Source organism: Myotis yumanensis, unplaced genomic scaffold (assembly GCF_028538775.1).
Source record: "Myotis yumanensis isolate MYYU_CA2020_CCGP unplaced genomic scaffold, mMyoYum1.0.hap1 SCAF_3, whole genome shotgun sequence".
NCBI classification, from domain to species: domain Eukaryota; kingdom Metazoa; phylum Chordata; class Mammalia; order Chiroptera; family Vespertilionidae; genus Myotis; species Myotis yumanensis.
The window spans coordinates 110,996,946-111,019,889 of NW_027223754.1; the positions used below are offsets into that span (position 1 = coordinate 110,996,946).

Consider the following 22,944-nt stretch of genomic DNA (forward strand, 5'->3'; position numbering starts at 1 on the left):
AGTTGCATCATACTGAGTGAAAAGCAACTGACAAAATAATATACAATATTTTAACAATAAGCTAATTTTCTTTTAAATCTCTAACAAGAGATCAAATGTGCCAAGTTATTTATCTGGGACCGCCCCAACTCTACCTCCCAAAAAAGTCTCCTCTTTAACTAACAACATACCTGAAGTATAATAATTAAAGAAATATTCTCATAAATCTAGAATTCATTGTTTCTCTAACATAAACACTGCCATATCCTCCTACCGACCCATCACAGACCATTATAAAAGTAGGGACTTTTCTAAGTATTAACTTAATGTTTTACCCATATACAAAGAAAACTAGCATTCCATGTAAACCTGGAATTATTAGGCCACTCTAATAACCAGATTATATGACTAAAGAGAATAGCTTCTAATCCAACAATATTTGAAAACAAATGTGATGTAATCAATAGCCTAGATGGCACATATGTAAAATATCTTTATTACACAATCTTACTTATGATATTGTTGAGTTTTCTGCATTAGCTTCTCTGGTAAGCCATCTTCATCATCAAACTGCTCCATTGGCTCCACAATGACAGGACGTGGGGTCCTGGACAGGTAAAGAGCATTAACAAGGATTAATACAGTGTCTAAAATTAACATTCGCTTAGCAATGTTTTATAATTCCAAGATATATACTTGGAAACTGTCTCTCAAGATAAATTTCTCAGAACTTAGCATATATACTCAAAAAATCAATTACCATTTGCTGCACCAGACACAGATGAACAACAGAGTCAGACAAAGATGAATGCTTGTTTCTAGAACACAGAGTCTATTTAAGATGACAGAGAAGTAAACCCACTATGAACCTTTATGAACATATAGTTAACCTTTAGAAAGTATGAAGGATAAGAATAGGAATGAGTACTTAATTCATGTTTTATGTATATGGTATCATGTTCCCATTTCCCACGACCTCAAACTCCCATCTCTGCCTACCTCTCATAGCCTCTGTGTTTAACCAGTCTTCTTCAGAAAAGTCTTTCTAAAACATAAAATGAGACCTAAAAGGTATCGGCCAGGCATAGGGGAAGGAGAGGGAGTCAGAAGATACAACATATTCAAGGAGCAAGATAAGGGGGAGAGGAAATCAAAAAGAGTAGAAAATAATGTAAACTCTAATTGAAAAATTTTTTGCCTTGGCTGGTGAGACTCAATTGGTTGGAGTGTTGTCCCATGCAATGGAGGGTCACAGGTTCAATTCCTAGTCAGGGCACATACCCAAATTGTGGGTTCAATCCCTGGTCAGGTATGCATACAGAAGAAAACTAAATGATGTTTCTCTCTCTCCCTCTCCCTTTCTCTATCTCTAAAATCAATGGAAGCATATCTCAAGTGATAAAAAAAAAAAAAAAAGACTCATAGCAGGTTTGGCTCAGTGGATAGAGCATCAGCCTGTGGACCAAAGGGTCCCAGGTTTGATTTCCATCAAGGGCACAATCTCAGTTGCAGTCTTCTCCCCAGCCGAGGCCCTGGTTTTTATACCCAGTAGCAAAATGCCTTCCAAAAAACAAAATAACCAATTTCCATTAGCACCAGGAGTTACAAAAACGCTCATGTGGCCGAACCGGCTTGGCTCAGTGGATAGAGCGTCGGCCTGTGGACTCAAGGGTCCCAGGTTCGATTCTGGTCAAGGGCATGTACCTTGGTTGCGGGCACATCCCCACTGGGGGGCATGCAGGAGGCAGCTGATCAATCTCTCTCATCGATGTTTCTAACTCTCTATCCCTCTCCCTTCTTCTCTGTAAAAAATCAATAAAATATATATTTTTTTAAAAACGCTCATGTGACATCACTTTCATTCACTGCGCATTTTTAAATATTTACCAACATAACAGATTTTTTTTAAGTTTGTCTTTCTTTAATTACTAATTAAAAGTGATTTAAATATTCAGCACGCCCTGCCTGGCCAGTGTGGCTCTATGGTTAGACCATCAGCACCAAAGGGTTGAGGGTTCAATTCCCAGTCAGGGGCACATACCTGGGTTGCAGGTTTAATCCCTGTTTCCAGTCGGGGCTCCTGAGGGAGGCAACCAATAGATGCGTCTTTCTCACATTGTTTCTCTTTCTCTCTCCCCCCTCCCTGCCTCCTTTCCTTCGTCCTTCTCTCTCTAAAAAAGCAATGAAAAAAATATCCTCGGACGTGGACTAACAAAAAAAAAAATACTTAGCCACAAATGTCTCTCCTGAGTTAAAAGAAAGCCCTAGAAGTTGAAGGAGAATTGGTATATTAGGAAGAGGTAATAAATTCTTTCTCAAAAAAAAAAATTTAAAAAATGAAAGGGACAAATATATAGCAAATAGATTAATAGGACACATAAGAAGGATTTGAGCTACATCAATATGGGCTTGATCCCTGATAGGGGGCATACAAAGACAGCCGATAGATGGTTCTCTCTCATATCAATGTTTCTCTCTCTCCTGCCTCTCCCTCTAAAAATCAATTTTTAAAAATCTTTAAAAAAGCAATTTTTTTAAAAAAGCTGTTCTTGGATTTACAATAAATAAATAAATAAATAAATAAATAAAGCCCAAAGGTAATAAAATAATTAGTGATATAAAGGAGAAAGTCTAAAAATGTCTTGAAATCTTCCTCTATAACAAAACAAAAAAAGAGTAAGTAAAAACTCTTAAAGCTTAAAAGAAAACAACAAACTGAAGCACATTCTGAAAAAAACTGTCCTGAACTCTTCAAAAATGCCAATGTCCTACCCGGCTGATATGGCTCAGTGGTTGACCATCGACCTATGAACCAAGAGGTCATGGTTCCTTGTCAGGGAACATGCCTGGGTTTCGGGCTCAATCCCCAGTGGGGGCATGCAGAAGGCAGCCGATCAATGATTCTCTCTCATCATTGATGTTTCTTTCTCTCTTTCCCTCTTTCTTCTTTTCTGAAATAAATTTTAAAAAGAGAAAGGAATACCTTAAGAAGCTTGATGTAAACTTACTTTTGCCCCACTTTAAGAAATAAAAATTAGAAAAAAAATTTCTTTTAAAGTGCCAGTGTCCTGGCACTGACATTTTGTCATTTGGAGAACTATTACAGATAAAGAAAAATGACAACTAAATTCAATTTGATTACTAGATTGAAAAAAGTTACAAAGAATATTACTATGCAGTAGGGAAATTTCAAATATAGACTATATGTTAGATAACAATACTGAATAAATGTTAAATTTCCTCAGTGTGATAATGATATTGTAGCTTTATGAGAGAATATTCTCAGGAGACACATGCCAAGTACTGTATTCAGGGGTATAGTATGAAATCTGTAGCTGATTAACTAATTTGCAAGCAAGATTTGAGTGTATATATAGTATGGGGGTGGGTGGGGGGGAATGTGGCAGATGCTAACAATTAGTCAATGCCAATACCATTAAAGGGTTGTTTTAAAGAGAAAATTTTTTCTCCTAACCAAAACTGAAATGGATACATTTTTTTGCGTTTTTCTTTTTAGTCGTCACCTAAGGGTATGTTTTTATTGATTTTGAGAGAGAGAGAGAGAAAGCAGGGAAGAAGCATCTATTGACTGCCTCCAACCAGTGATGGAACCCAAAATCTAGACCTGTGCCCTTGACCGGGAATCAAACCCACAACCCTTTGGTATACAAGACGACACTCTAATCAGCTAAGCCACCAGGGCAGTCACATTTTTCTGCTTTTAGGGAAGCAACACCAACATTATTATTTATATATGTACTAGAGGCCCGGTACACAAAAATTTGTGCACTGGGGGTGAGAGGGGGTCCCTCAGCCCATCCTGTGCCCTCTCGCAGTCTGGGACCCCTCAAGAGATAATGACCTGCTGGCTTAGGCCTGCTCCCAGGTGGCAGAGGGCAGGCCCAATCCCTAGGTGCAGCCCCTGGTCGGGCTCAGAGCAGGGCTGATTGGGGAGTTGGGGCGCTGCAACCTGCCATGCACAGAGCAGGGCAGATCAGGAGGTTGCGATGCCACCCTCAGTCACGCTCAGGGTAGGGCAGATTGGGGGGTTGGGGCACCGCCACATCACACTCAAGGCAGGGTCGATAGGGAAGTTGCGGCGCCACCCCCTGTCACGCACAGAGCAGGGCCAATCAGGGGGTTGGGGCGTTGCCCCCTGTCATGCACAGAGCAGGGCCGATCAGGGGGTTGAGGAGCTCCCCCCGTCACACACAGAGCAGGGCCGATCAGGGGGTTGAGGAGCTCCCCCCTGTCACTCACAGAGTAGGGCCAATAGGGGAGTTGGGGCACCGCCCCCTGTCACACACAGAGCAGGGCGGATCAGGGGGTTGGGGCACTGCCCCCTGTCATGCACAGAGCAGGGCCCATCAGGGGGGTTGGGGCTCCGTACCCTGTCACACACAGAGCAGGGCCAATCAGGGGGTTGAGGAGCTCCCCGCTGTCACGCACAGAGCAGGGCCCATCAGGGGGTTGGGGAGCTCCCCCCGTCACGCACAGAGCAGGGCCCATCAGGGGGTTGAGGAGCTCCCCCCTGTCACTCACAGAGTAGGGCCGATAGGTGAGTTGGGGCACCGCCCTCTATTACCCACAGAGCAGGGCCGATTAGGGGGTTGGGGCGCCGCCACTGTCACACTCAGGGCAAGGCCAATGGGGAGGTTATGGCTCTACCCCGTCACACACAGAGCAGGGCGCATGGGGTGGGGGGTTGGGGCTCCGCCCTCTATCACCCACAGAGCAGGGCCGATCAGGGGGTTAGGGCGCTGCACCCTGTCACACACAGAGCCGCAGGGCGATCAGGGGGTTGGGGCGCTGCCCCCTGTCACAGTGATCCCGGTGCCAGGAGGCATATTACCCTTTTACTATATAGAATAGAGGCCTGGTGCACGGGTGGGAGCCGGATGGTTTGCCCTGAAGGGTGTCCTGGATTAGGGTGTGGGTCCCCACTGGGGTGCCTGGCCAGTCTGGGTGAGGGGCTGAGGGCCGTTTTCAGGCTGGTGGGTGACTGAAGCTCCCAAACGCTCCTTTTGTTCTTTTTTCTTTTTTATTCTGTGCCAGCTTTAGCTCTGAGGCCTCGGCTGCTGAAAGCCGGTTTCTGGCCTTTGTTTACCTTCTGTATTTGATACAATGTTGCAGTCCGGCTGGCTGAAGCCCGGCTGACTAAAGCAGGTTTCTGGGGTTTTGTTTAGCTTCTATATTTGCAACATAGTTGCTCAGAGTTGCAGCTGAGAGGCCGGCAAGTCAGGCAGGGAACGTTGGAGTCCACAGTCACTGGAGCAAGTAAGCCTCCCTGTTCGCTTCAAGCTGCCTGGCTGCCGGCCGCCATCTTGGCTGGCAGTTAATTTGCATATCTCACTGATTAGCCAATGGGAAGGGTAGCGGCCATATGGCTAATTACCATGTTTCTCTTTTATTAGATAGGATATATTTTTTTAATTTATTTTATTTTTTTAATTTCAGTGAGGAAAGGAGAGGGAGAGATAGAAACATCAATGATGAGAATCATTAATCGACTGCCTCCTGCACGCCTCCTACTGGGGATCGAGCCTGCTAGACAGGCATGTGACCTTGACCTGAATCAAACCTGAAATCCTTCAATCTGCAGTCCAACAACTCTGAGCCAAACATTATTTTTAATTATCAGCTGGAAAATGGTAAAAATAGACCATTATACAGGGTGGGGCAAAATTAAGTCTACACTTGCATTATTATTTATTTTCTATACAATCAACTGTAAACCTATTTTTGTTCCCCTCTCTGGAATTTTCATTTAATTTAACCTGCAATAATCATTTCAAAAATTTAAAAAGCTAGCCGAAACCGGTTTGGCTCAGTGGATAGAGCGTCGGCCTGTGGACTGAAAGGTCCCAGGTTCGATTCCGGTCAAGGGCATGTACCTGGGTTGCGGGCACATCCCCGGTAGGAGATGTGCAGGAGGCAGCTGATCGATGTCTCTCTCATCGATGTTTCTAACTGTCTATCTCTCTCCCTTCCTCTCTGTAAAAAATCAATAAAATATATTAAAAAAAAAAAAAGTCTATAATAAAGTTTCTTACTTTTAAAAAAAAAAAAAAAATTTAAAAAGCTAGAAAGAGAAAAATTTAACTATTGAGCACCTATCATTCCTGTGCAATTCTAGGCATGAGCATCTCTAATGGTCTAGGTGAGATTCTAATGTTTAACAATGTGGATACACCCTTATTATCAGAAATAAAGGTGTTTAATTTTCCTTCCTCCCCCTCCCCATTTTTCTGCCTCTTGTAATTTCAAAAGAGCATAAGTACATACTTTTGCATATGTTAATTATATATACTGTATAAATACATAAACCATTTGTAATATACAGCATTTTAAGACAATTTACAGAAATTTAAGAGAAATTTTGATTACACAATATGTCTACATTTAATAAGCAAATCACTTGATTTAACTCAGATGTCTGAGATTCAGTCAGTTCATCAATAAATAATTCATTACCTAGTAAGTACCAAGACTGTACTTGGGGCCAGGAATATAAGGATAAACAAAATAATCCCTAAAGTCTTCTAAGAGATAAAAGATTGTAAGCAAAATAATCATTTTAAGAGCTATTAGAAAGAATAACAGAGGGAACACACTTTAGATAAGGCAGTCAGGAAATCCTCTCCATGAAGTGACATTTTAACTGAGACCCACTAATCTAGCAGCCAAGAAAACAGCATCCTGAATTCCATGAGAAGGTTTAACTAACAACAAAGTTCCTGAGCATGGAGTCACAGGAAGAATAAACAACTCCACTTGTAGCACAATATAAAAAGCAAGAATTTGCCCTCGCCAGTTTGGCTCAGTGGATAAGCATCCGCCTGAGGACTAAAGGGTCCCAAGTTCCATTGCGGCCAGGGGCAGGTGCCCAGATTGCAGACTCGATTCCCCCACAGTGGGGGGCATGCAGGAGGCAGCCAATCAGTGATTCTCTCTCATCATTTTTGTTTCTATCTCTCTATCTCCCTTCGTCTCTGAAATCAATAAAAATAAATTTTTTTAAAGGCAAGAATTTGCACCGGTAGAGCCCAGTGGTTGAGTGCTGACCTATGAACCAGGAAGTCAAGGTTAGATTCCCAGTGAGGACATATGCTTGGGTTGCAAGCTCAATCCACATTAGAGGACATGCAGGAGGCATCCAATCAATGGTTCTCTCATAGATGTTTGTATCTCTCCCTCTTCCTTCCTCTCTCTGAAATCAATAAAAACATTTTTTTTTCAATTTATAAAAAAAAAAAATTAGCATCAGACTAAACTTCACCACTTATTAGCTGAGCAATCTTCTTAAGCAAATTACTTAACATCTCTGGCCTAATTTTCTCACCGGAAACATGGGACAAATAATAGCCAGTGTTGTTATGGAAATCTAAGAGATCACGATTATGAAATATCTAACAGATAATAAAATATTCGCCGAAACCGGTTTGGCTCAGTGGATAGAGCGTCGGCCTGCGGACTGAAAGGTCCCGGGTTCGATTCCGGTCAAGGGCACGTACATTGGTTGTGGGCACATCCCCAGTAGGAGATGTGCAGGAGGCAGCTGGTCGATGTTTCTCTCTCATCGATGTTTCTAACTCTCTATTCCTCTCCCTTCCTCTCTGTAAAAAATCAATAAAATATATTTTAAAAAAAATAAAATAAAATATTCAATACCTTGCCCATTCCATTAAAACTATTTTTCAATTATTCTAAAAGCTACCTGTAAGAACTTGTTAAATATTTACCAATTCCTACACCCTTGTCAGGCTCAGTGGATAGAGTGTCAACCTGCGGACTGAAGGGTCCCAGGTTCGATTCTGGTCAAGGGTACATGCCTGGGTTGAGGGCTGGATCCCCAGTATGGGGTGTACAGGAGGCAACAGATCAATGATTCTCTCTCATCATTGATGTTTCTCTCTCCCCCTTCCTTTTTGAAACCAATAAAATACATTAAAATAGGTATAAATATATACCTATATATTTACCTAGCCATACAAAATGAAAATGGCTACAAATAAGTACCTCTCAATAATAACCCTAAATGTAAATGGATTAAATGCTCCAATCAAAAGATGTAGGGTAGCTGAATGGATACAAAAACAAGGCCCAACTATATGCTGTCTACAAGAGACCCACCTCAAAACAAAAGACACACACAGGATGCAAGTGAAGGGATGGAAAAAATTTTCCATGCAAATGGAAAAGAAAAAAAAAACTGGAGCTCTAACCGGTTTGGCTCAGTGGATAGAGCGTCAGCCTGGTGACTCAAGGGTCCCAGGTTCGATTCCGGTCAAGGGCATGTACCTTGGTTGTGAGCACATCCCCAGTAGCGGGTGTGCAGGAGGCAGCTGATCGATGTTTCTAACTCTCTATCCCTCTCCCTTCCTCTCTGTAAAAAAATCAATAAAATATTTTTTTTTTTTTTAAATTGGAGTAGCAATACTCATATCCAAAAAAAATAGACTTTAAAAGCATCATGCTAAGTGAAATAAGCCAGTCGGAGAAAGATAAATATCATACGATCTCAACTCATTTGTGGAATATAATGGACAACATAAACTGATGGAACAAAAATAGAGACAGAGGGGGAAAAAATATCCTAGAATATAATAGAATTAATCCTGTTATTTGCAGATTTTTAATATTTCCTACAATTTTTGTGATATCATACTATGTTAGTATAGATCTGGTAATATTATTATACTTAAAATCCTTTTATTCTTGAAATATTAATGTTTATTGCATGTAATATTATTATATATAAGATCATTTTTCTAGAAATTAAAAAAAAAAGAACTTCAATGGCAAACTGAAAGGCATGTTAATTTAGCAACAGGGAGAATAACCAAGATGGCAGCATAGGTAAACACCGGAGACTGCTGCCACAAACAACCACTTCAAAAATACAACTAAAAGACGGAACAGACATCACCCAGAACCACAGGAAAGCTGGCTGAGGAGAGACTCTTCAACTAGAAGGAAAGAGAACAGCATACCGAAGCTCAGAAGAGGCGCAGTGTGGAAAATATAAAGGTACCGAGGTGCGCGCGCAAAGCGGGCTGGTGGCTGAGGGCGCGGTTGTCGTTTTCAATCAGGAGGGAGTCTCAGACTCTGGGCTCCAGATCCGGGCGAGTCTCTAGGGACTCAGACTCAGACGGCAGAAGCGGGATTGTCCGGCATCAGTTGGAATCTGAGGGCAGCCTTCTCTCCGAGGTTTGCAGTGGCGGCCAGGGTTCTGAGAAGCAGAGCCTCTAGGACGGGAACTGAGAGCAGCCATAACTGCTCCCTCCACCCGCCCTGTTGATCCCGCCACACCCAAGCCCTGCGCAGAGCCATTTGCTGGATCGCCTCAGGCAAAGGCTAGATTAGCACCTCTCCAGAGGACAGAAGTTTTCCACACAGCTGATTCTCACAGCCGGTCAGCCTGGTGGTCAAATCCCTCTAGTATTAACTACAACAATCAGGGCTTAACTACAACAAGACTGCGCACAAAGACTACTAGGGGGTGTACCAAGAAAGCGTAAAAAATGCGGAGACAAAGAAACAGGACAAAACTATCAAGGGAGGATATTGAGTTCAGAACCACACTTTTGAGGTCTCTCAAGAGGCTTCTAGAGTCTGGCGATAAACTTGATGAGATGTACAGGAAATCTAATGAGACCCTCGATGGTGTGATAAAGGACCATCTAGAAAGTAAGCATACACTGACTGAAATAAAGAATATTATATAGACTCCCAAAAGCAGACCAGAGGAGGGCAAGAATCAAGTCAAAGATTTGAAATGCGAAGAAGCGAGAAACACCCAACCGGAAAAGCAAAATGAAAAAAGAACCCAAAAATATGAAGATAGTGTAAGGAGCCTCTGGGACAACTTCAAACGTACCAACATGAGAATTATAGGGGTACCAGAAGATGAGAGAGAGCAAGATATTAAAAACCTATTTGAAGAAATAATGACAGAAAACTTCCCCCCCCTGGTGAAAGAAATAGACTTACAGGTCCAGGAAGCGCAGAGAACCCCAAACAAAAGGAATCCAAAGAGGACCACACCAAGACACATCATCATTAAAATGCCAAGAGCAAAAGACAAAGAGAGAATCTTAAAAGCAGCAAGAGAAATTAACTCAGTTACCTACAAGGGAATACCCATACGACTGTCAGCTGATTTCTCAACAGAAACTTTGCAGGCCAGAAGGGAGTGGCAAGAAATATTCAAAGTGATGAATAGCAAGAACCTACAACCAAGATTACTTTATCCAGCAAAGCTATCATTCAGAATTGAAGGTCAGATAAAGAGCTTCACAGATAAGGAAAAGCTAAAGGAGTTCATCACCATTAAACCAGTATTATACGAAATGCTGAAAGGTATCCTTTAAGAAGAGGAAGAAGAAGAAAAAGGTAAAGATACAAATTATGAACAACAAACATGCATCTATCAACAAGTGAATCTAAGAATCAAGTGAATAAATAATCTGATGTACAGAATGAACTGGTGATTATAATGAATCAGGGACATAGAAAGGGAATGGACAGACTATTCTTGGGGGGGGGGGGAGGGGAATGGGAGATGTGGGAAGAGACTGGACAAAAATCGTGCACCTATGGATGAGGACAGTGGGTGGGGAGTGAGGGCGGAGGGTGGGGCGGGAACTGGGAGGAGGGGAGTTATGGGGGGGGAAAAAAGAGGAACAAATGTAATCTGAACAATAAAGATTTTTTAAAAAATCAAAGTATATATTTAAAAAAAAATTTAGCAACAGGTATAATGACCTTTTTAATTACATAAAATTAATTTTAAGTAAATGGAGAGATATACCATATTCATGGATTAGAAAATGTCAATACTGTGAAAATGTCAGTTTTCCCCAAATGAGCTGTAGACTCAATGTAATTATAATCAAAAGCCCAGGAGAGCCCTGGCTGCCCAGTTCAGTGGTTAGTGTCAGCCTGCATATGGGAGTATTGGAGGTCCAATCCCCCCGCCCCTCCCTGGAGTGCTTGTGGGAGGCAACCAATAGATGTCACATGAATGTCTCTGTCTCTCTCTCTCTCTCTCCTCCTTCCCTTTCACTCTGTCTAAAAGCAATGGAAAAAATATCCTCACTCTTTTGGGTAAGAATAAAAAAAAAAAAAGGGCACAGTAGGATGTTTAATTGACAAACTGATTTTAAAACACAGTAAGGTTATAAAAAAAAAAATGATAACCAGAAAAAATTTGAAAAACAATAAAGTTGGATGATGCTACCTGATTTCAAAGCTTAGGCTAAAGAAAGTACAGTACAGGTCAAGGAAAGAGAAAAGAGTGCAGGTTTTCTTTTCCAGACTTTTGATAAAGGTAAAAGGTAAAAAAGAAGAAATACTCTTTACAATTAATGGTGTTGGAACAAATGGGTATCTATATGAAAAAAAATGAATTGTTACCTTATATCATACTCCAAATGGATAACAGGTATAAGTAAAAAAAGCTATAAAATCTATCAAGAAAACACGAGAGATGCTTTATTACCTACCTTAGGAAAGGCAATGATTTCATACAACATTACAAAAAGCACAAACAAACCATAAAAGAATATATTTGATAAATTAGACTTCAAAAAATATAAAAATTTCTGCTCTTGAACACTATGAAGAAAATTAAAAACCCACAAACTGGGAGAAATAGTCATAATACACACCTGTATCCAAATTGGTTAATGCGATAAGACAAACCACCCAATTAAAAAAAAAGTTTTACCAAAGATATGAAAAGAGTAAGAGGACATGAAAGATACTCATCATTAATCATTAGGAATATAAAATTTAAACCACAATGAGACACACCTACACTCAGAATATCTAAAAAACAGAGATACTATGAATTGTTGATACAGATATGGAGCAACTAGAACTTTCCCATTCAATGCTGGTGGGAGAGTTAAATGGTATAACCATTTGGAAGGGTTTGGCAGTTTCTTACAAAGGTGAATATACAGCCATTAACTCTTAAATATTACCCAAGCCACATGAGAACATAATGTTCACATGTCTTATACACAAATGCTCATCATAGCTTTATTGATAATAGTCAAAATTTGGAAGAAATTTGAATGTCCACCCTTAGGTCACTGGACAAACTGTGGTTATAACCATACGATGGAATACAACTCAGCCATGAAAAAGAACAAAATACGAATACAACAACAAGAATGCAATCTCGTAAACATTATGCTAAGCAAAATAAATCAGACACAAAAGAGTACATACTATATGATTTCATTTTTATGAAATATTAGAAAAGGCAAAACTGATTTACAGTAACAGAAAGATCAATAGTTGGGTAGGACAGGGATAAGGAGTGGGGAATAAATGCAAAAGGACACAAAGGAACTTTTGTTGGATGATGGAAATATTCTTTTATCTTGTAATGGTACATTGTGTAAATATATATGATTTGTTAAAACTCATTGATTTAAAATTGAGTGCATTTTGATGTATGTAAATTATACCCCAATAAAGTTGATGAATATGTCATTCTTTCATTCATTATTTAAATATAGAGACATACCTTGTTTTATTGCACTTCACAGATATTGTGTGTTTTTATAATTTGAAGTTTGGGGGCAACCCTGTGTCCAGCAGTCTACCATCATTGCCATTTTTTCAATAGCATTTTCTTTTTTTAAGCAATAAAGTATTTTTAAATTAAAGTATGTACTTTAGACATAATGCTATTGCACACTTAACACTTGGAGTGGGGGAAACGAGTTAAGTCGGCTCGCGTGAATTGCGCGTACTCCGCGGGAGCCGTCTTAACTCGGTTCATATAGTTTTGCGGTGGAGTGCGGGAAACGTGTAAATTCGGGCCGATTGTAACTGCGTATTACCAAATATTTGTTTGTTTGCCGTTCACAAAGATACCTACCTGCGTATGCGAACCGTTTCATACCCATTGGGGTAATAGGTATCATAAAAATCCCTGATTTTGCGAGGGAAACCTAAATAATTGCCCGCGCCATCTTATATTTTGGCGGGAAATTCACCCCACACCGGAGTGTTAATAGACTACAATATAGTATAAACATAACTTTTACATGCACTGGGAAACCAAAAAATTCATGTGACTTGCTTTATCACCATATCTGCTTTATTGTATTGGTTTGAAACTTAACCCAAATTATCTTCTCTATAAAATTTTGCTTTGCATATAATAGATGTTCAGAAAGTTAAATGAAAATCATAATCTGAAACATTCCTAAGATTCAAGTATGAATCCATATACTGAAGTTAGATGAAAATATGACCCCAATTCCTAGAGGTACAGAAAAATTCCTTATTAATCTTCACTGAGTATTTACTCAATACCTACTGACCATATGCCAAGACAGTATGAACTATAAGGAAACAGAAATCCAGGACAGAAAGAAACCCATATGTAAAACAAGGTATTTAAAACTTACGTTGTTAGCAAGAATGCCCCATCACCACATCTTTCCAGAGCCTTTCGTGCAGGAGGTTTCGCTGCAAATTCTACAAAACCTTTTCCAGTAGCTCTACCGCGATCATCCACAACCACAACCGCTTTCTCTACTGGACCAAACTGGGAAAATGCTTGCTCTAGAAGCTCATTGGAAACAACTGGAGAAAGGTTCTTGACAGTCAGGGCTGCTCCATGTGTAGCAAAACGAATTCGGAGAGGTCTGCTCTTCAAAATGGTGCCATCCAGCTCTGCTTTTGCAATTTCAGCCAGTGTTCTGGATTCCTTTTTAGGAGGAAAAATCACTTTTTAATGATATCAACACAAAAAATTTAAAATAGTGGTTTGTTTCTAGGGAGACTCACTCGGTAGCTTTAGGAAATGACTGATAGAACCACTTTATTTCTGTCTTTCAATTTTGGTAGCACAAAATTAATTAAAGTTAATTTTCAAAGTTAATTAATTTTAGCCCAACCACTGAGTGTCAGACCTAAGAACCAAGAGGTCACATTTCAATTCCCATTCAGGGAACATGCCCAGGTTGCTGGCTCGATCCCCTGTAGGGGGCATGCAGGAGGGAGTCAATCAATGATTCTCATCATGTTTCTATCTCTCTCTCTCTCCTTTCCTCTCTGAAATCAATAAAAACATATAAAAAGTAAGTAATTTTAAATGTTCTAGAAAACCCCAAGCCCAATGTCCTATTAAAAGCCATCACTTAAAGGTTATCTGCTCATAAAAAATTACACACTACTAATTATTCCAAGCACTATATTTTAAAATCTCCTACATATTAAAAGAAATACTGTACATAATTACTATTCAAGACCAAGTACCAATTACTATTACTAAAAACTACTGTAAAAACAAAGTGTTCAGCCCTAATTGGTTTGGCTCAGTGGATAGAGCATTGGCCTGCAGACTCAAGGGTCCTAGGTTCGATTCTGTTCAAGGGCATGTACCTTGGTTGCGGGCACATCCCCAGTGGGGAGTGTGCTGGAGGCAACTGATCGATGTTTCTCTCTCATCGATGTTTCTAACTCTCTATCCCTCTCCCTTCCTCTCTGTGAAAAATTAATAAAATATATATTTTTTAAAAACAACAACAAAGTGTCCATGCATTTTTGATATTTATCTTTTTTTGCATTGATATTTTAGAGAACAAGAAAAGGAGAGAAATATCACTGTGAGACACACTGATGGGCTGCCTCCTGCATGTCCCCTACCAGGTAGGTATCCAGCCCCAACATAGTCATGTGCCCAGACCAGGAATCAAACCGGAAAATTTTCCATGCGTAGGATGAAGCCCAATCAACTGAGCCACACCAGTCAGGGCAATATTTATCAATATCTTTGTTTTTTAAATATATTTTATTGATTTTTTGCAGAGGGGAAGGGAGAGAGATAGAGAGTTAGAAACATCGATGAGAGAGAAACATCGACCAGCTGCCCCCCGCACATCTCCCACTGGGGATGTGCCCGAAACCCAGGTACATGCCCTTGACTGGAATCGAACCTGGGACCCCTCAGTCCGCAGGCCGACGCTCCATCCACTGAGCCAAACCGGTTTCGGCTATTTATCAATATCTTAATAAAACATCTACCTCTCCAATGTCAGACAAATCGCCTTTCCTTTCTATTTCCATTTTTCTGTTATACTAGAGGCCTGATGCACAAAATTCGTGCAAGGGTAGGCCTTCCTTCCCCTGGCTGCTGGCACCGGCTTCCCTCGCAGCCCCAGCTTCGTCTGGAAGGACATCCGGTCTAATTAGCATATTATGCTTTTATTATTATAGACTAAGAAGCCAACCACTCGCCTGCCTACCTGATCACCCCTAACCACTCACCTGCATACCTGATCACCCCAACCCCTCTCCCTGCCTGCCTGATCACCCCAACTGCTTGCCTGCCTGCCTGATCGCCCCTAACAACTCTGCCTGTCTGCCTGATCGCCCCTAACTACCTCTGCCTCGGCCCCCGCTGCCTCGGCTTCGTCCAGAATGATGTCTGGAAGGTCGTTTGGCTGTCAGGTCTAATTAACATACTACATTTTTATTATTATAGATCAGCCGTGGGCAAACTACGGCCGGCGGGCCGGATCTAGCCCGTTTGAAATGAATAAAACTAAAAAAAAAAAAAAGACCGTACCCTTTTATGTAATGATGTTTACTTTGAATTTATGTTAGTTCACACAAACACTCTATCCATGCTTTTGTTCCGGCCCTCTGGTCCAGTTTAAGAACCCATTGTGGCCCTCGAGTCAAAAAGTTTGCCCACCCCTGTTACAGATTATCTGTGAAAACTATCAGGTATTGTTAATCACTTCTGCAGAAATACTTTCACGGGCTACACATTTCTCAGCATTATACTGAAAGAGGCACACACACATACACATTCATGGGTTATAAGAATTCTCTCCATTTCATAGAAAAGCAAGTGCACATGCACTTATAAACTAGAAACCACAAAAGATACTTCTTGAAAAGAAAGTATAGAATGTAGGCATATAAAACAATAAACAACAAACTGGTAAACTTAATAATGCAAGTACAGTGGGGCCTTGACTTACCAGTGTCCCGACTAACGAGTTTTTCGAGATACAAGCCGTCTCTCAGCCGATTTTTTGCTTTGAGTTGCGAGCTAAAATTCAGGTTAGGAGCCAGCTTCAGATACCCCACCGCTAGTTGGCGCAGCGAACATCACAGTGAACGCCACAACATCAGCCCAGCATCACGTGTCTCACTCATTCACTGTTGATTTGACATACGAGTAACTGCTCCATCACGGAACGAATTAAACTCGTAAGTCAAGGCCCCACTGTATGTTCTTTTTCTTTGTGTTGTGAGAACTCTCCAGAGAGATGTAAAAGAGTATTTATGTGCATTTGTAAGAGTACAAATATACTATCTTATAAAAAAAGTTTGAAGGTCCTAAGAGCTCTTTATTCAATCCCTAAAATGTTAATGACAGCTTCAAAGTACTACACTTATGCAAAAACCTATCTACAAAGCTAATACTACAAAGACAAATGAATCCAACATTTTTACAGATATTCAAAATGGACACTTTCTTTTTTACTCTTAATAGAAGTAGTACTAGCAAATATTTAATGAGTATCTAACTAGGGATAGTTACTATGTATTTAATATATCATATAAACTAACAATGCTGTGAAGTACATTTTAGGAATGGAGTCTTGAATTTAAATGCTGTCAGGTATAATTGAGAATGGGAAGGAACATAAGGAAATGTCACAGGATGGTGATAATGTTCTATATCTTGATAGGAGTTTGAATTAAACAGATGAATGTAATTACCTAAAATCACCAAATCAGCCCTAGCCCGTTTGTCTCAGTGGATAGAGCATTGGGGCAGACTGAAGGGTCCCAGGTTCACTTCCAGTCAAGAGCATGTACCTCCATTGCAAGAGGCAACCAACTGATGTGTTTCTCTCACATCGATATTTCTGTCTTCCCCTCTCTCTTACAATCTCTAAAAATAAATGGAAAAATATCCTCAGATAAGGATTTTTTTAAAAATCACCAAACCATACACTTAAGAGTTGTGCATTTTACTATATGTAGATTTCAAATACCTTAAAAAATAATACTGGCCCAGACATGGTGACTCAGTGGTTGACTGTCTACCTATGAACTAGGAGGCCACGGTTCAATTCCCGGTCAGGGCACATGTACGGGCTGCAGCTAGATCCCCAATTTGAGGCATGCAGGAGGCAGGTGATCAATGACACTCTCTCTCCCTCTCCTTTTCCCTTCCTCTCTGAAATCAATAAAGATATATTAGCCTGACCGGTTTGGCTCAGTGGATAGAGCGTTGGCCTGCGGACTGAAGGGTCCCGGGTTCGATTCCGGTCAAGGGCATGTACCTTGGTTGCGGGCACATACCCAGTGGGGAGTGTGCAAGAGGCAGCTGATCGATGTTTCTCTCTCATCGATGTTTCTAACTCTCTATCCCTCTCCCTTCCTCTCTGTAAAAAATCAGTAAAATATATTTTTTAAAAAAAACCAAAAAACTGGACTTTAGCATTTCAGAGTCATGGACTGATGAATAAAAAGAAATGAACCAGGTATGTGAAATAACATACAGCCTGACTAGTGTGGATCAGTGGATTGAGCATCGTCCCATGGACCAAGAGGTCCCAGGTTCAATTCCCAGACAGGGCACATGCCCAGGTTAAGAGCTCAATCCCCAGTAGAGGGCATGCAGAAGACAGCAGACTGATGTTTCTCTCTCTTCCTCTCCCTTTCTATCAATGAATCAATAAAAATATTTAGCCGCCGCCCACGAGGAAGTAAGTGGCGGCAGGTCCCAGAGCCGGTTCAGCATGTCGACTGCCCAGAGTCCGAGGCCAGGAGCCCGGAGGAGCTGAGAAGCCATGGCCTACCACAGCTTCCTGATGGAGCCCATCAGCTGCCACGCCTGGAACAAGGACCGCACACAGATTGCCATCTGCCCCAACAACCATGAGGTGCACATCTATGAGAAGGGTAGAGCCAAGTGGGTCAAGGTGCATGAGCTCAAGGAGCACAACGGGCAGGTGACAGGCATTGAGTGGGCCCCTAAGAGTAACCGCATTGTGACCTGCGGCACAGACCGCAATGCGTATGTGTGGACACTGAAGGGCTGCACGTGGAAGCCCACCCTTGTCATTCTGCGGATCAACCAGGCTGCTCGCTGTGTGTGCTGGGCCCCCAATGAAAACAAGTTCGCTGTGGGCAGCGGCTCCCGTGTCATCTCCATCTGCTATTTCGAACAGGAAAATGACTGTGGGTGTGCAAGCACATCAAGAAGCCCATTCGCTCCACCGTCCTCAGCATGGACTGGCACCCCAACAACATGCTCCTGGCCACAGGCTCCTGCAACTTCAAGTGCCGGATAGTCTCAGCCTACATAAAGGAAGTGGAGGAGCGACCAGCACCCACCCCATGGGGCTCCAAGATGCCTTTCAGGGAGCTGATGTTCGAGTCCAGCAGTAACTGCGGCTGGGTGTACGGTGTCTGCTTTTCAGCCAGTGGCAGCCACGTGGCCTGGGTCAGCCATGACAGCACGGTGTGCCTGGCTGATGCTGACAAGAAGATGGCAGTCACAACTCTGGCCTCTGAAACGCTGCCACTGCTGGCCGTGACTTTCATCACAGAAAACAGTCTGGTGGCTGAGGGCCGACTGCTTTCCGGTGCTTTTTACCTACTACAGCGCTGCGTCCCGGTGGGCGGCTGGATGTGCCAAAACAGAACTCTCAGCGCGGCTTGACAGCCCTCGAGCGCTTCCAGAACCTCAACAAGAAGACGAGCTCTGCTGAAACCGGTTTGGCTCAGTGGATAGAGCATCGGCCTGCGGACTGAAAGGTCCCAGGTTCGATTCCAGTCAAGGGCATGAACCTTGGTTGCGGGCACATCCCCAGTAGGAGATGTGTAGGAGGCAGTTGATTGATGTTTCTCTCTCATCGATGTTTCTAACTCTCTCTCTCCCTTCCTTTCTGTAAAATATCAATAAAATATATTAAAATTTAAAAAAAACAATAGTAGAAAAATAAATAAAAATATTTAACATAAACATAACATATACCAAAACATTTAACTGTTTGCCATTTTTTCAATAGCATTTTCTTTTTTTAAGCAATAAAGTATTTTTAAATTAAAGTATGGGATCTAGGTGATGGGTGCATGCATATTCATTTCTGTCTCAAATCTTTCATAATAAAACTAGAGGCCTAGGGCACGAATTCATGCAGGAGTGGAGTCCGGCTGGCCAGCACCGCGATGGGGGCTGATCGGGGCTGGGGGGGGTGGGGGGGGGGCCTTGGGAGGTTGGCCAGTTAGCCCCGCCCCCAATTGGAGTAGGGGGGGCTGATTGGGGCTGGACCAGCCAGGGGAAAGGGGCAGCAGGCGGTTGGGGGGGGGGGGCTGATCAGGGCCCCCATAAAGCTGGTTGGCCGTCGCAGTGCATATCATAGCAACCAGTCGTTCTGGTCATTCTGCTGTTCCAGTCGCTTGGCTTTTATATATACAGGCAGTCCTCGGGTTACCTCGGACTCAACATACGTCATTTCATGGTTACGTTGCCATCTCCCATTTACAGTATTTATAAAAAAAAAAAAAGTTTCATCATTTCAACGTATGTACATATGTGCTTTATGCTTTTTATTATTTATTTACCACAAGTAAAGGTCAGGAATTATCTTTCTCTTAAATTTTTTTTTACTGTTTCACTTCATTACTACTGTGTGTGCTCCATGTGAGTGACGGAGGTGCTTATGAAGGTGGGTTCCAACTTGCAGCGAAAATTGAGTTACGTCGCACTGTTCGAACGTATCTCCAACGTAACTAGAGGACTGCCTGTATAGATATTTGGGGGCAGGAGGATAAGAGAACATGGTGAGGCCTTTGTAAAATTAAAGAGTGTTTCTCACCTCTTCAGATTCAGTCAGATAAATTTCACAATGTCTTTCTTTTGTTGTTAATCATTCCCTGAGGATATTTTTCCTATTGATTTTTAAAGGTGGGGGGAGAAACATGGATGTGAGAGAGACACATCAATTGGGTGCCTCTCGCAAGCACCCTGACTAGAGCTGGGGATCGAATCTGCAACCCAGGTTCATGCACTTGACTGTTAATTGATCCAAAGACCCTTCAGTGTTCGGGCCAAAGCTCTAACCACTGAGTCCACGAGCCATGGCTTGGTGTGGGTGTTTTGTTTTTGTTTTAAGGGAAGTGTGGAATCTCTATTTTTGTTAAATCAAGTAATTCTTCACTGTTGGCAATGAGTTCAATTTTTTATACTTCTTGGCCCAAAGAAAATGTTTATGCGGTCAGAATTTTCAATGGCATCACTCTTTTTTAAAGTTTATGTTGTTCATGATTTTAAATAGCTTCACATCAGGGGATTTCTGTGTGTTTTGTTTTAAGTATGTTTTTATTGATTTGAGAGAGAGAGGGGAAGAGAGAGGGAGAGAAAAACTGACAGGCTGCCTCCTGCACACCCCCTACTGGGGATCAAGCCTGCAACCTGTACATGTGCCTTGACCAGGAATAGAACCAGCTACCTCTTGGTGCATGGGACAATGCTCAACCAAATGAGCCACACTGGCGAGGGCTACATGAGGGATTTTTAACCTCAGACCACTAACATTATGGGCAATATAATTTTTGTTGGGGGTAGGGGCTGTCCCATGCATTATGGGATGTTTAAGTCAGCAGAACCAACCTGCAGTTTTAACAAACAAAATGCTTCTAGACACTGTCAAATGGCCCCTGGGAAGCAAAACTACCCCATTGAGAACCACTGCTGGCCCTAACCGGTTTAGCTCAGTGGATAGAGCGTCAGCCTGTGGAGTGAAGGCTCCCAGGTTCGATTCTGGTCAAGGGTATATACCTTGGTTGCGGGCACATCCCCAGTAGGAGGTGTGCAGGAGGCAGCTGATCGATGTTCCTCTCTCATCGACGTTTCTAGCTCTCTGTCCCTCGCCCCTCCTCTCTGTGGAAAATCAATAAAATATATTAAAAAATAAAGTATATTTTATTGATTTTTCACAGAAAGGAAGGGAGAGGGATAGAGAGTTAGAAACATCGATGAGAGAGAAACATCGACCAGCTGCCTCCTGCACACCCCCCACTGGGGACGTGCCCGCAACCAAGGCACATGCCCTTGACCGGAATCGAACCCGGGACCTTTCAGTTCGCAGGCTGCCGCTCTATCCACTGAGCCAAACGGGTCAGGGAAAAATAATAACTTGTTTTGTTATTGTTACGAATAGTCCACCCAATGGTATTTTTTTATTGATTTTCCAAGGAGAGTGGAAGGGAGGGGGAAGAGACAGAGAGAAACACTGACGTGAGAAAGACACATCCATTCGTTGACTCCCGCACACACCCTGACCAGGGCCGGTTTTGAGCCTGCAACCCAAGTGCGTGCCCTTGATCAGAATCAAACCTGGGACCCTTCAGTCCACGGCTGACGAACGCTCTATCCACTGACCCACACTGGCCAGAACTACTTCAGAGTTTTTTAATCTCAGCACCATTGACATTATGGCCAAGATAATTCTTGGGGAGCGGGGCGCTGTCCAGTGCATTGTAGGATGTTTATGTCAGTAGAACCAACCCGCAGTTTTGACAAACAAGAATGTCTCCAGACGCTGTCAAATGTTCCGTGGAAAGCAAAACTACCCTATTTGAGAACCACTTCTCTAGATGTGTATTGAATTATTAGTAATAAATTAAAAATATGTACTTGAAATGAAACCAGAGATTTTTTTTACTTCCAGAATCAGAAAATCTTTACCAAGTAGTTACTATATTCCAGCCATTCATTATAACACACACGTGTTGCACGCACATTCTCTTTCATTATCCTTGCCAAGTCTTATGAAGTAGGTTCTGTTACTATCCCCACTTCACATATGTGGAAACAGGCCTAAAGATGTTGAATTTACCTGCCCAAGATCACACACTGCAAATGCTAATTTGAATCTACGCACAATTCACAATCTCCACCAATATAAATCCCACCTTCCAGTTTGTGTCCCTACATCAGTCTGCACAAAAGGTAAAATTACAGGTTCTTAACTAAAAGGATTACAATAAATAAATAAAAATAACAATAAACTAAATGACTACCCAAGATAGAGATTACTTGAACTGGAATCTAATGATTACCAGGAAATCCTTTCCAAAGCATGATCTTTTCTCTCATTATTTATTAGTGGTTAAAACCCCCCACTGCAAGAATACTAAGTTAACAAGTATAAGGAAACCCACTGATGGAAAATGGAAATAGCCTTCAAGTCTAATCAATAGAAGGTTGAATAAAAAACTTACAGTATACATTCATACTGTGAAATATTGTCATTAAAAAGAATCTAGCCTGGCCTGAGTCACTCAGTTGGTTAAGCAGGTCCATTGCACTGAAAGATTCCTGGTTGATTGCCCAGCAGGCACACACCTGGGTTGCAGGTTCAATCCCCAGTTGGGACACGTATGGAAGGCAATGTATCAATGTTTCTCTCTCACATCAATGTTTCTCTCTCTCTCATCCTTCCTCCTCTCTCTGAGCATGTCCTCAGGTGAGGATTAAAAAATAGTAATCTAATGACACAAAAAGATGTCAAAGATATAATGAAAACTCAAATCACAATACAATGTATAGTATAGTTTGATTTTTATGGAAAAATATACAAAAGTTAACAGTGATCATGTTTAGTAAGTGTACTAGGGGAGGGAAGATCTTCACTAGTGTAAAATTATAATTAAGAGAACTTCCCTGAAATAAAAGATGACTTGAAATTATGCTGAACAGGCCCACTAAGTACATTTTGCAGTCTAATTAATATTTGAACATTCTATAAGAAGCATACATTAGCCCAGCTGTGGTGGTTCAGTCGTTGAGCATCAACCTATGAACCAGGAAGTCATGGTTCGATTCCTAGTCAGGCCATATGCCCTGACTGTGAGTTCAATCCCCAGTGTGGGGTGTGCAGAAGATAGCAAATAAATGAT

At 41.7% G+C, this 22,944-nt stretch overlaps 1 protein-coding gene and 1 pseudogene across 1 annotated transcript in view; one reads left to right on the forward strand and one right to left on the reverse strand.

The window, feature by feature from the left end:
• The window catches only part of PSPC1 (paraspeckle component 1), an 82,403-nt gene that overhangs the window by 53,857 nt on the left and 5,602 nt on the right, over window positions 1-22,944 (reverse strand). The window contains exons 2-3 of the mRNA XM_070409360.1: window positions 13,413-13,714; window positions 491-586 (exon numbers count right to left, since the gene is read on the reverse strand). Of these exons, the coding sequence (XP_070265461.1) occupies window positions 491-586; window positions 13,413-13,714 (398 nt within the window). The remainder of the gene's footprint in view (window positions 1-490; window positions 587-13,412; window positions 13,715-22,944) is intronic.
• On the forward strand, window positions 17,790-18,792 carry LOC139005152 (actin-related protein 2/3 complex subunit 1B pseudogene; annotated as a pseudogene).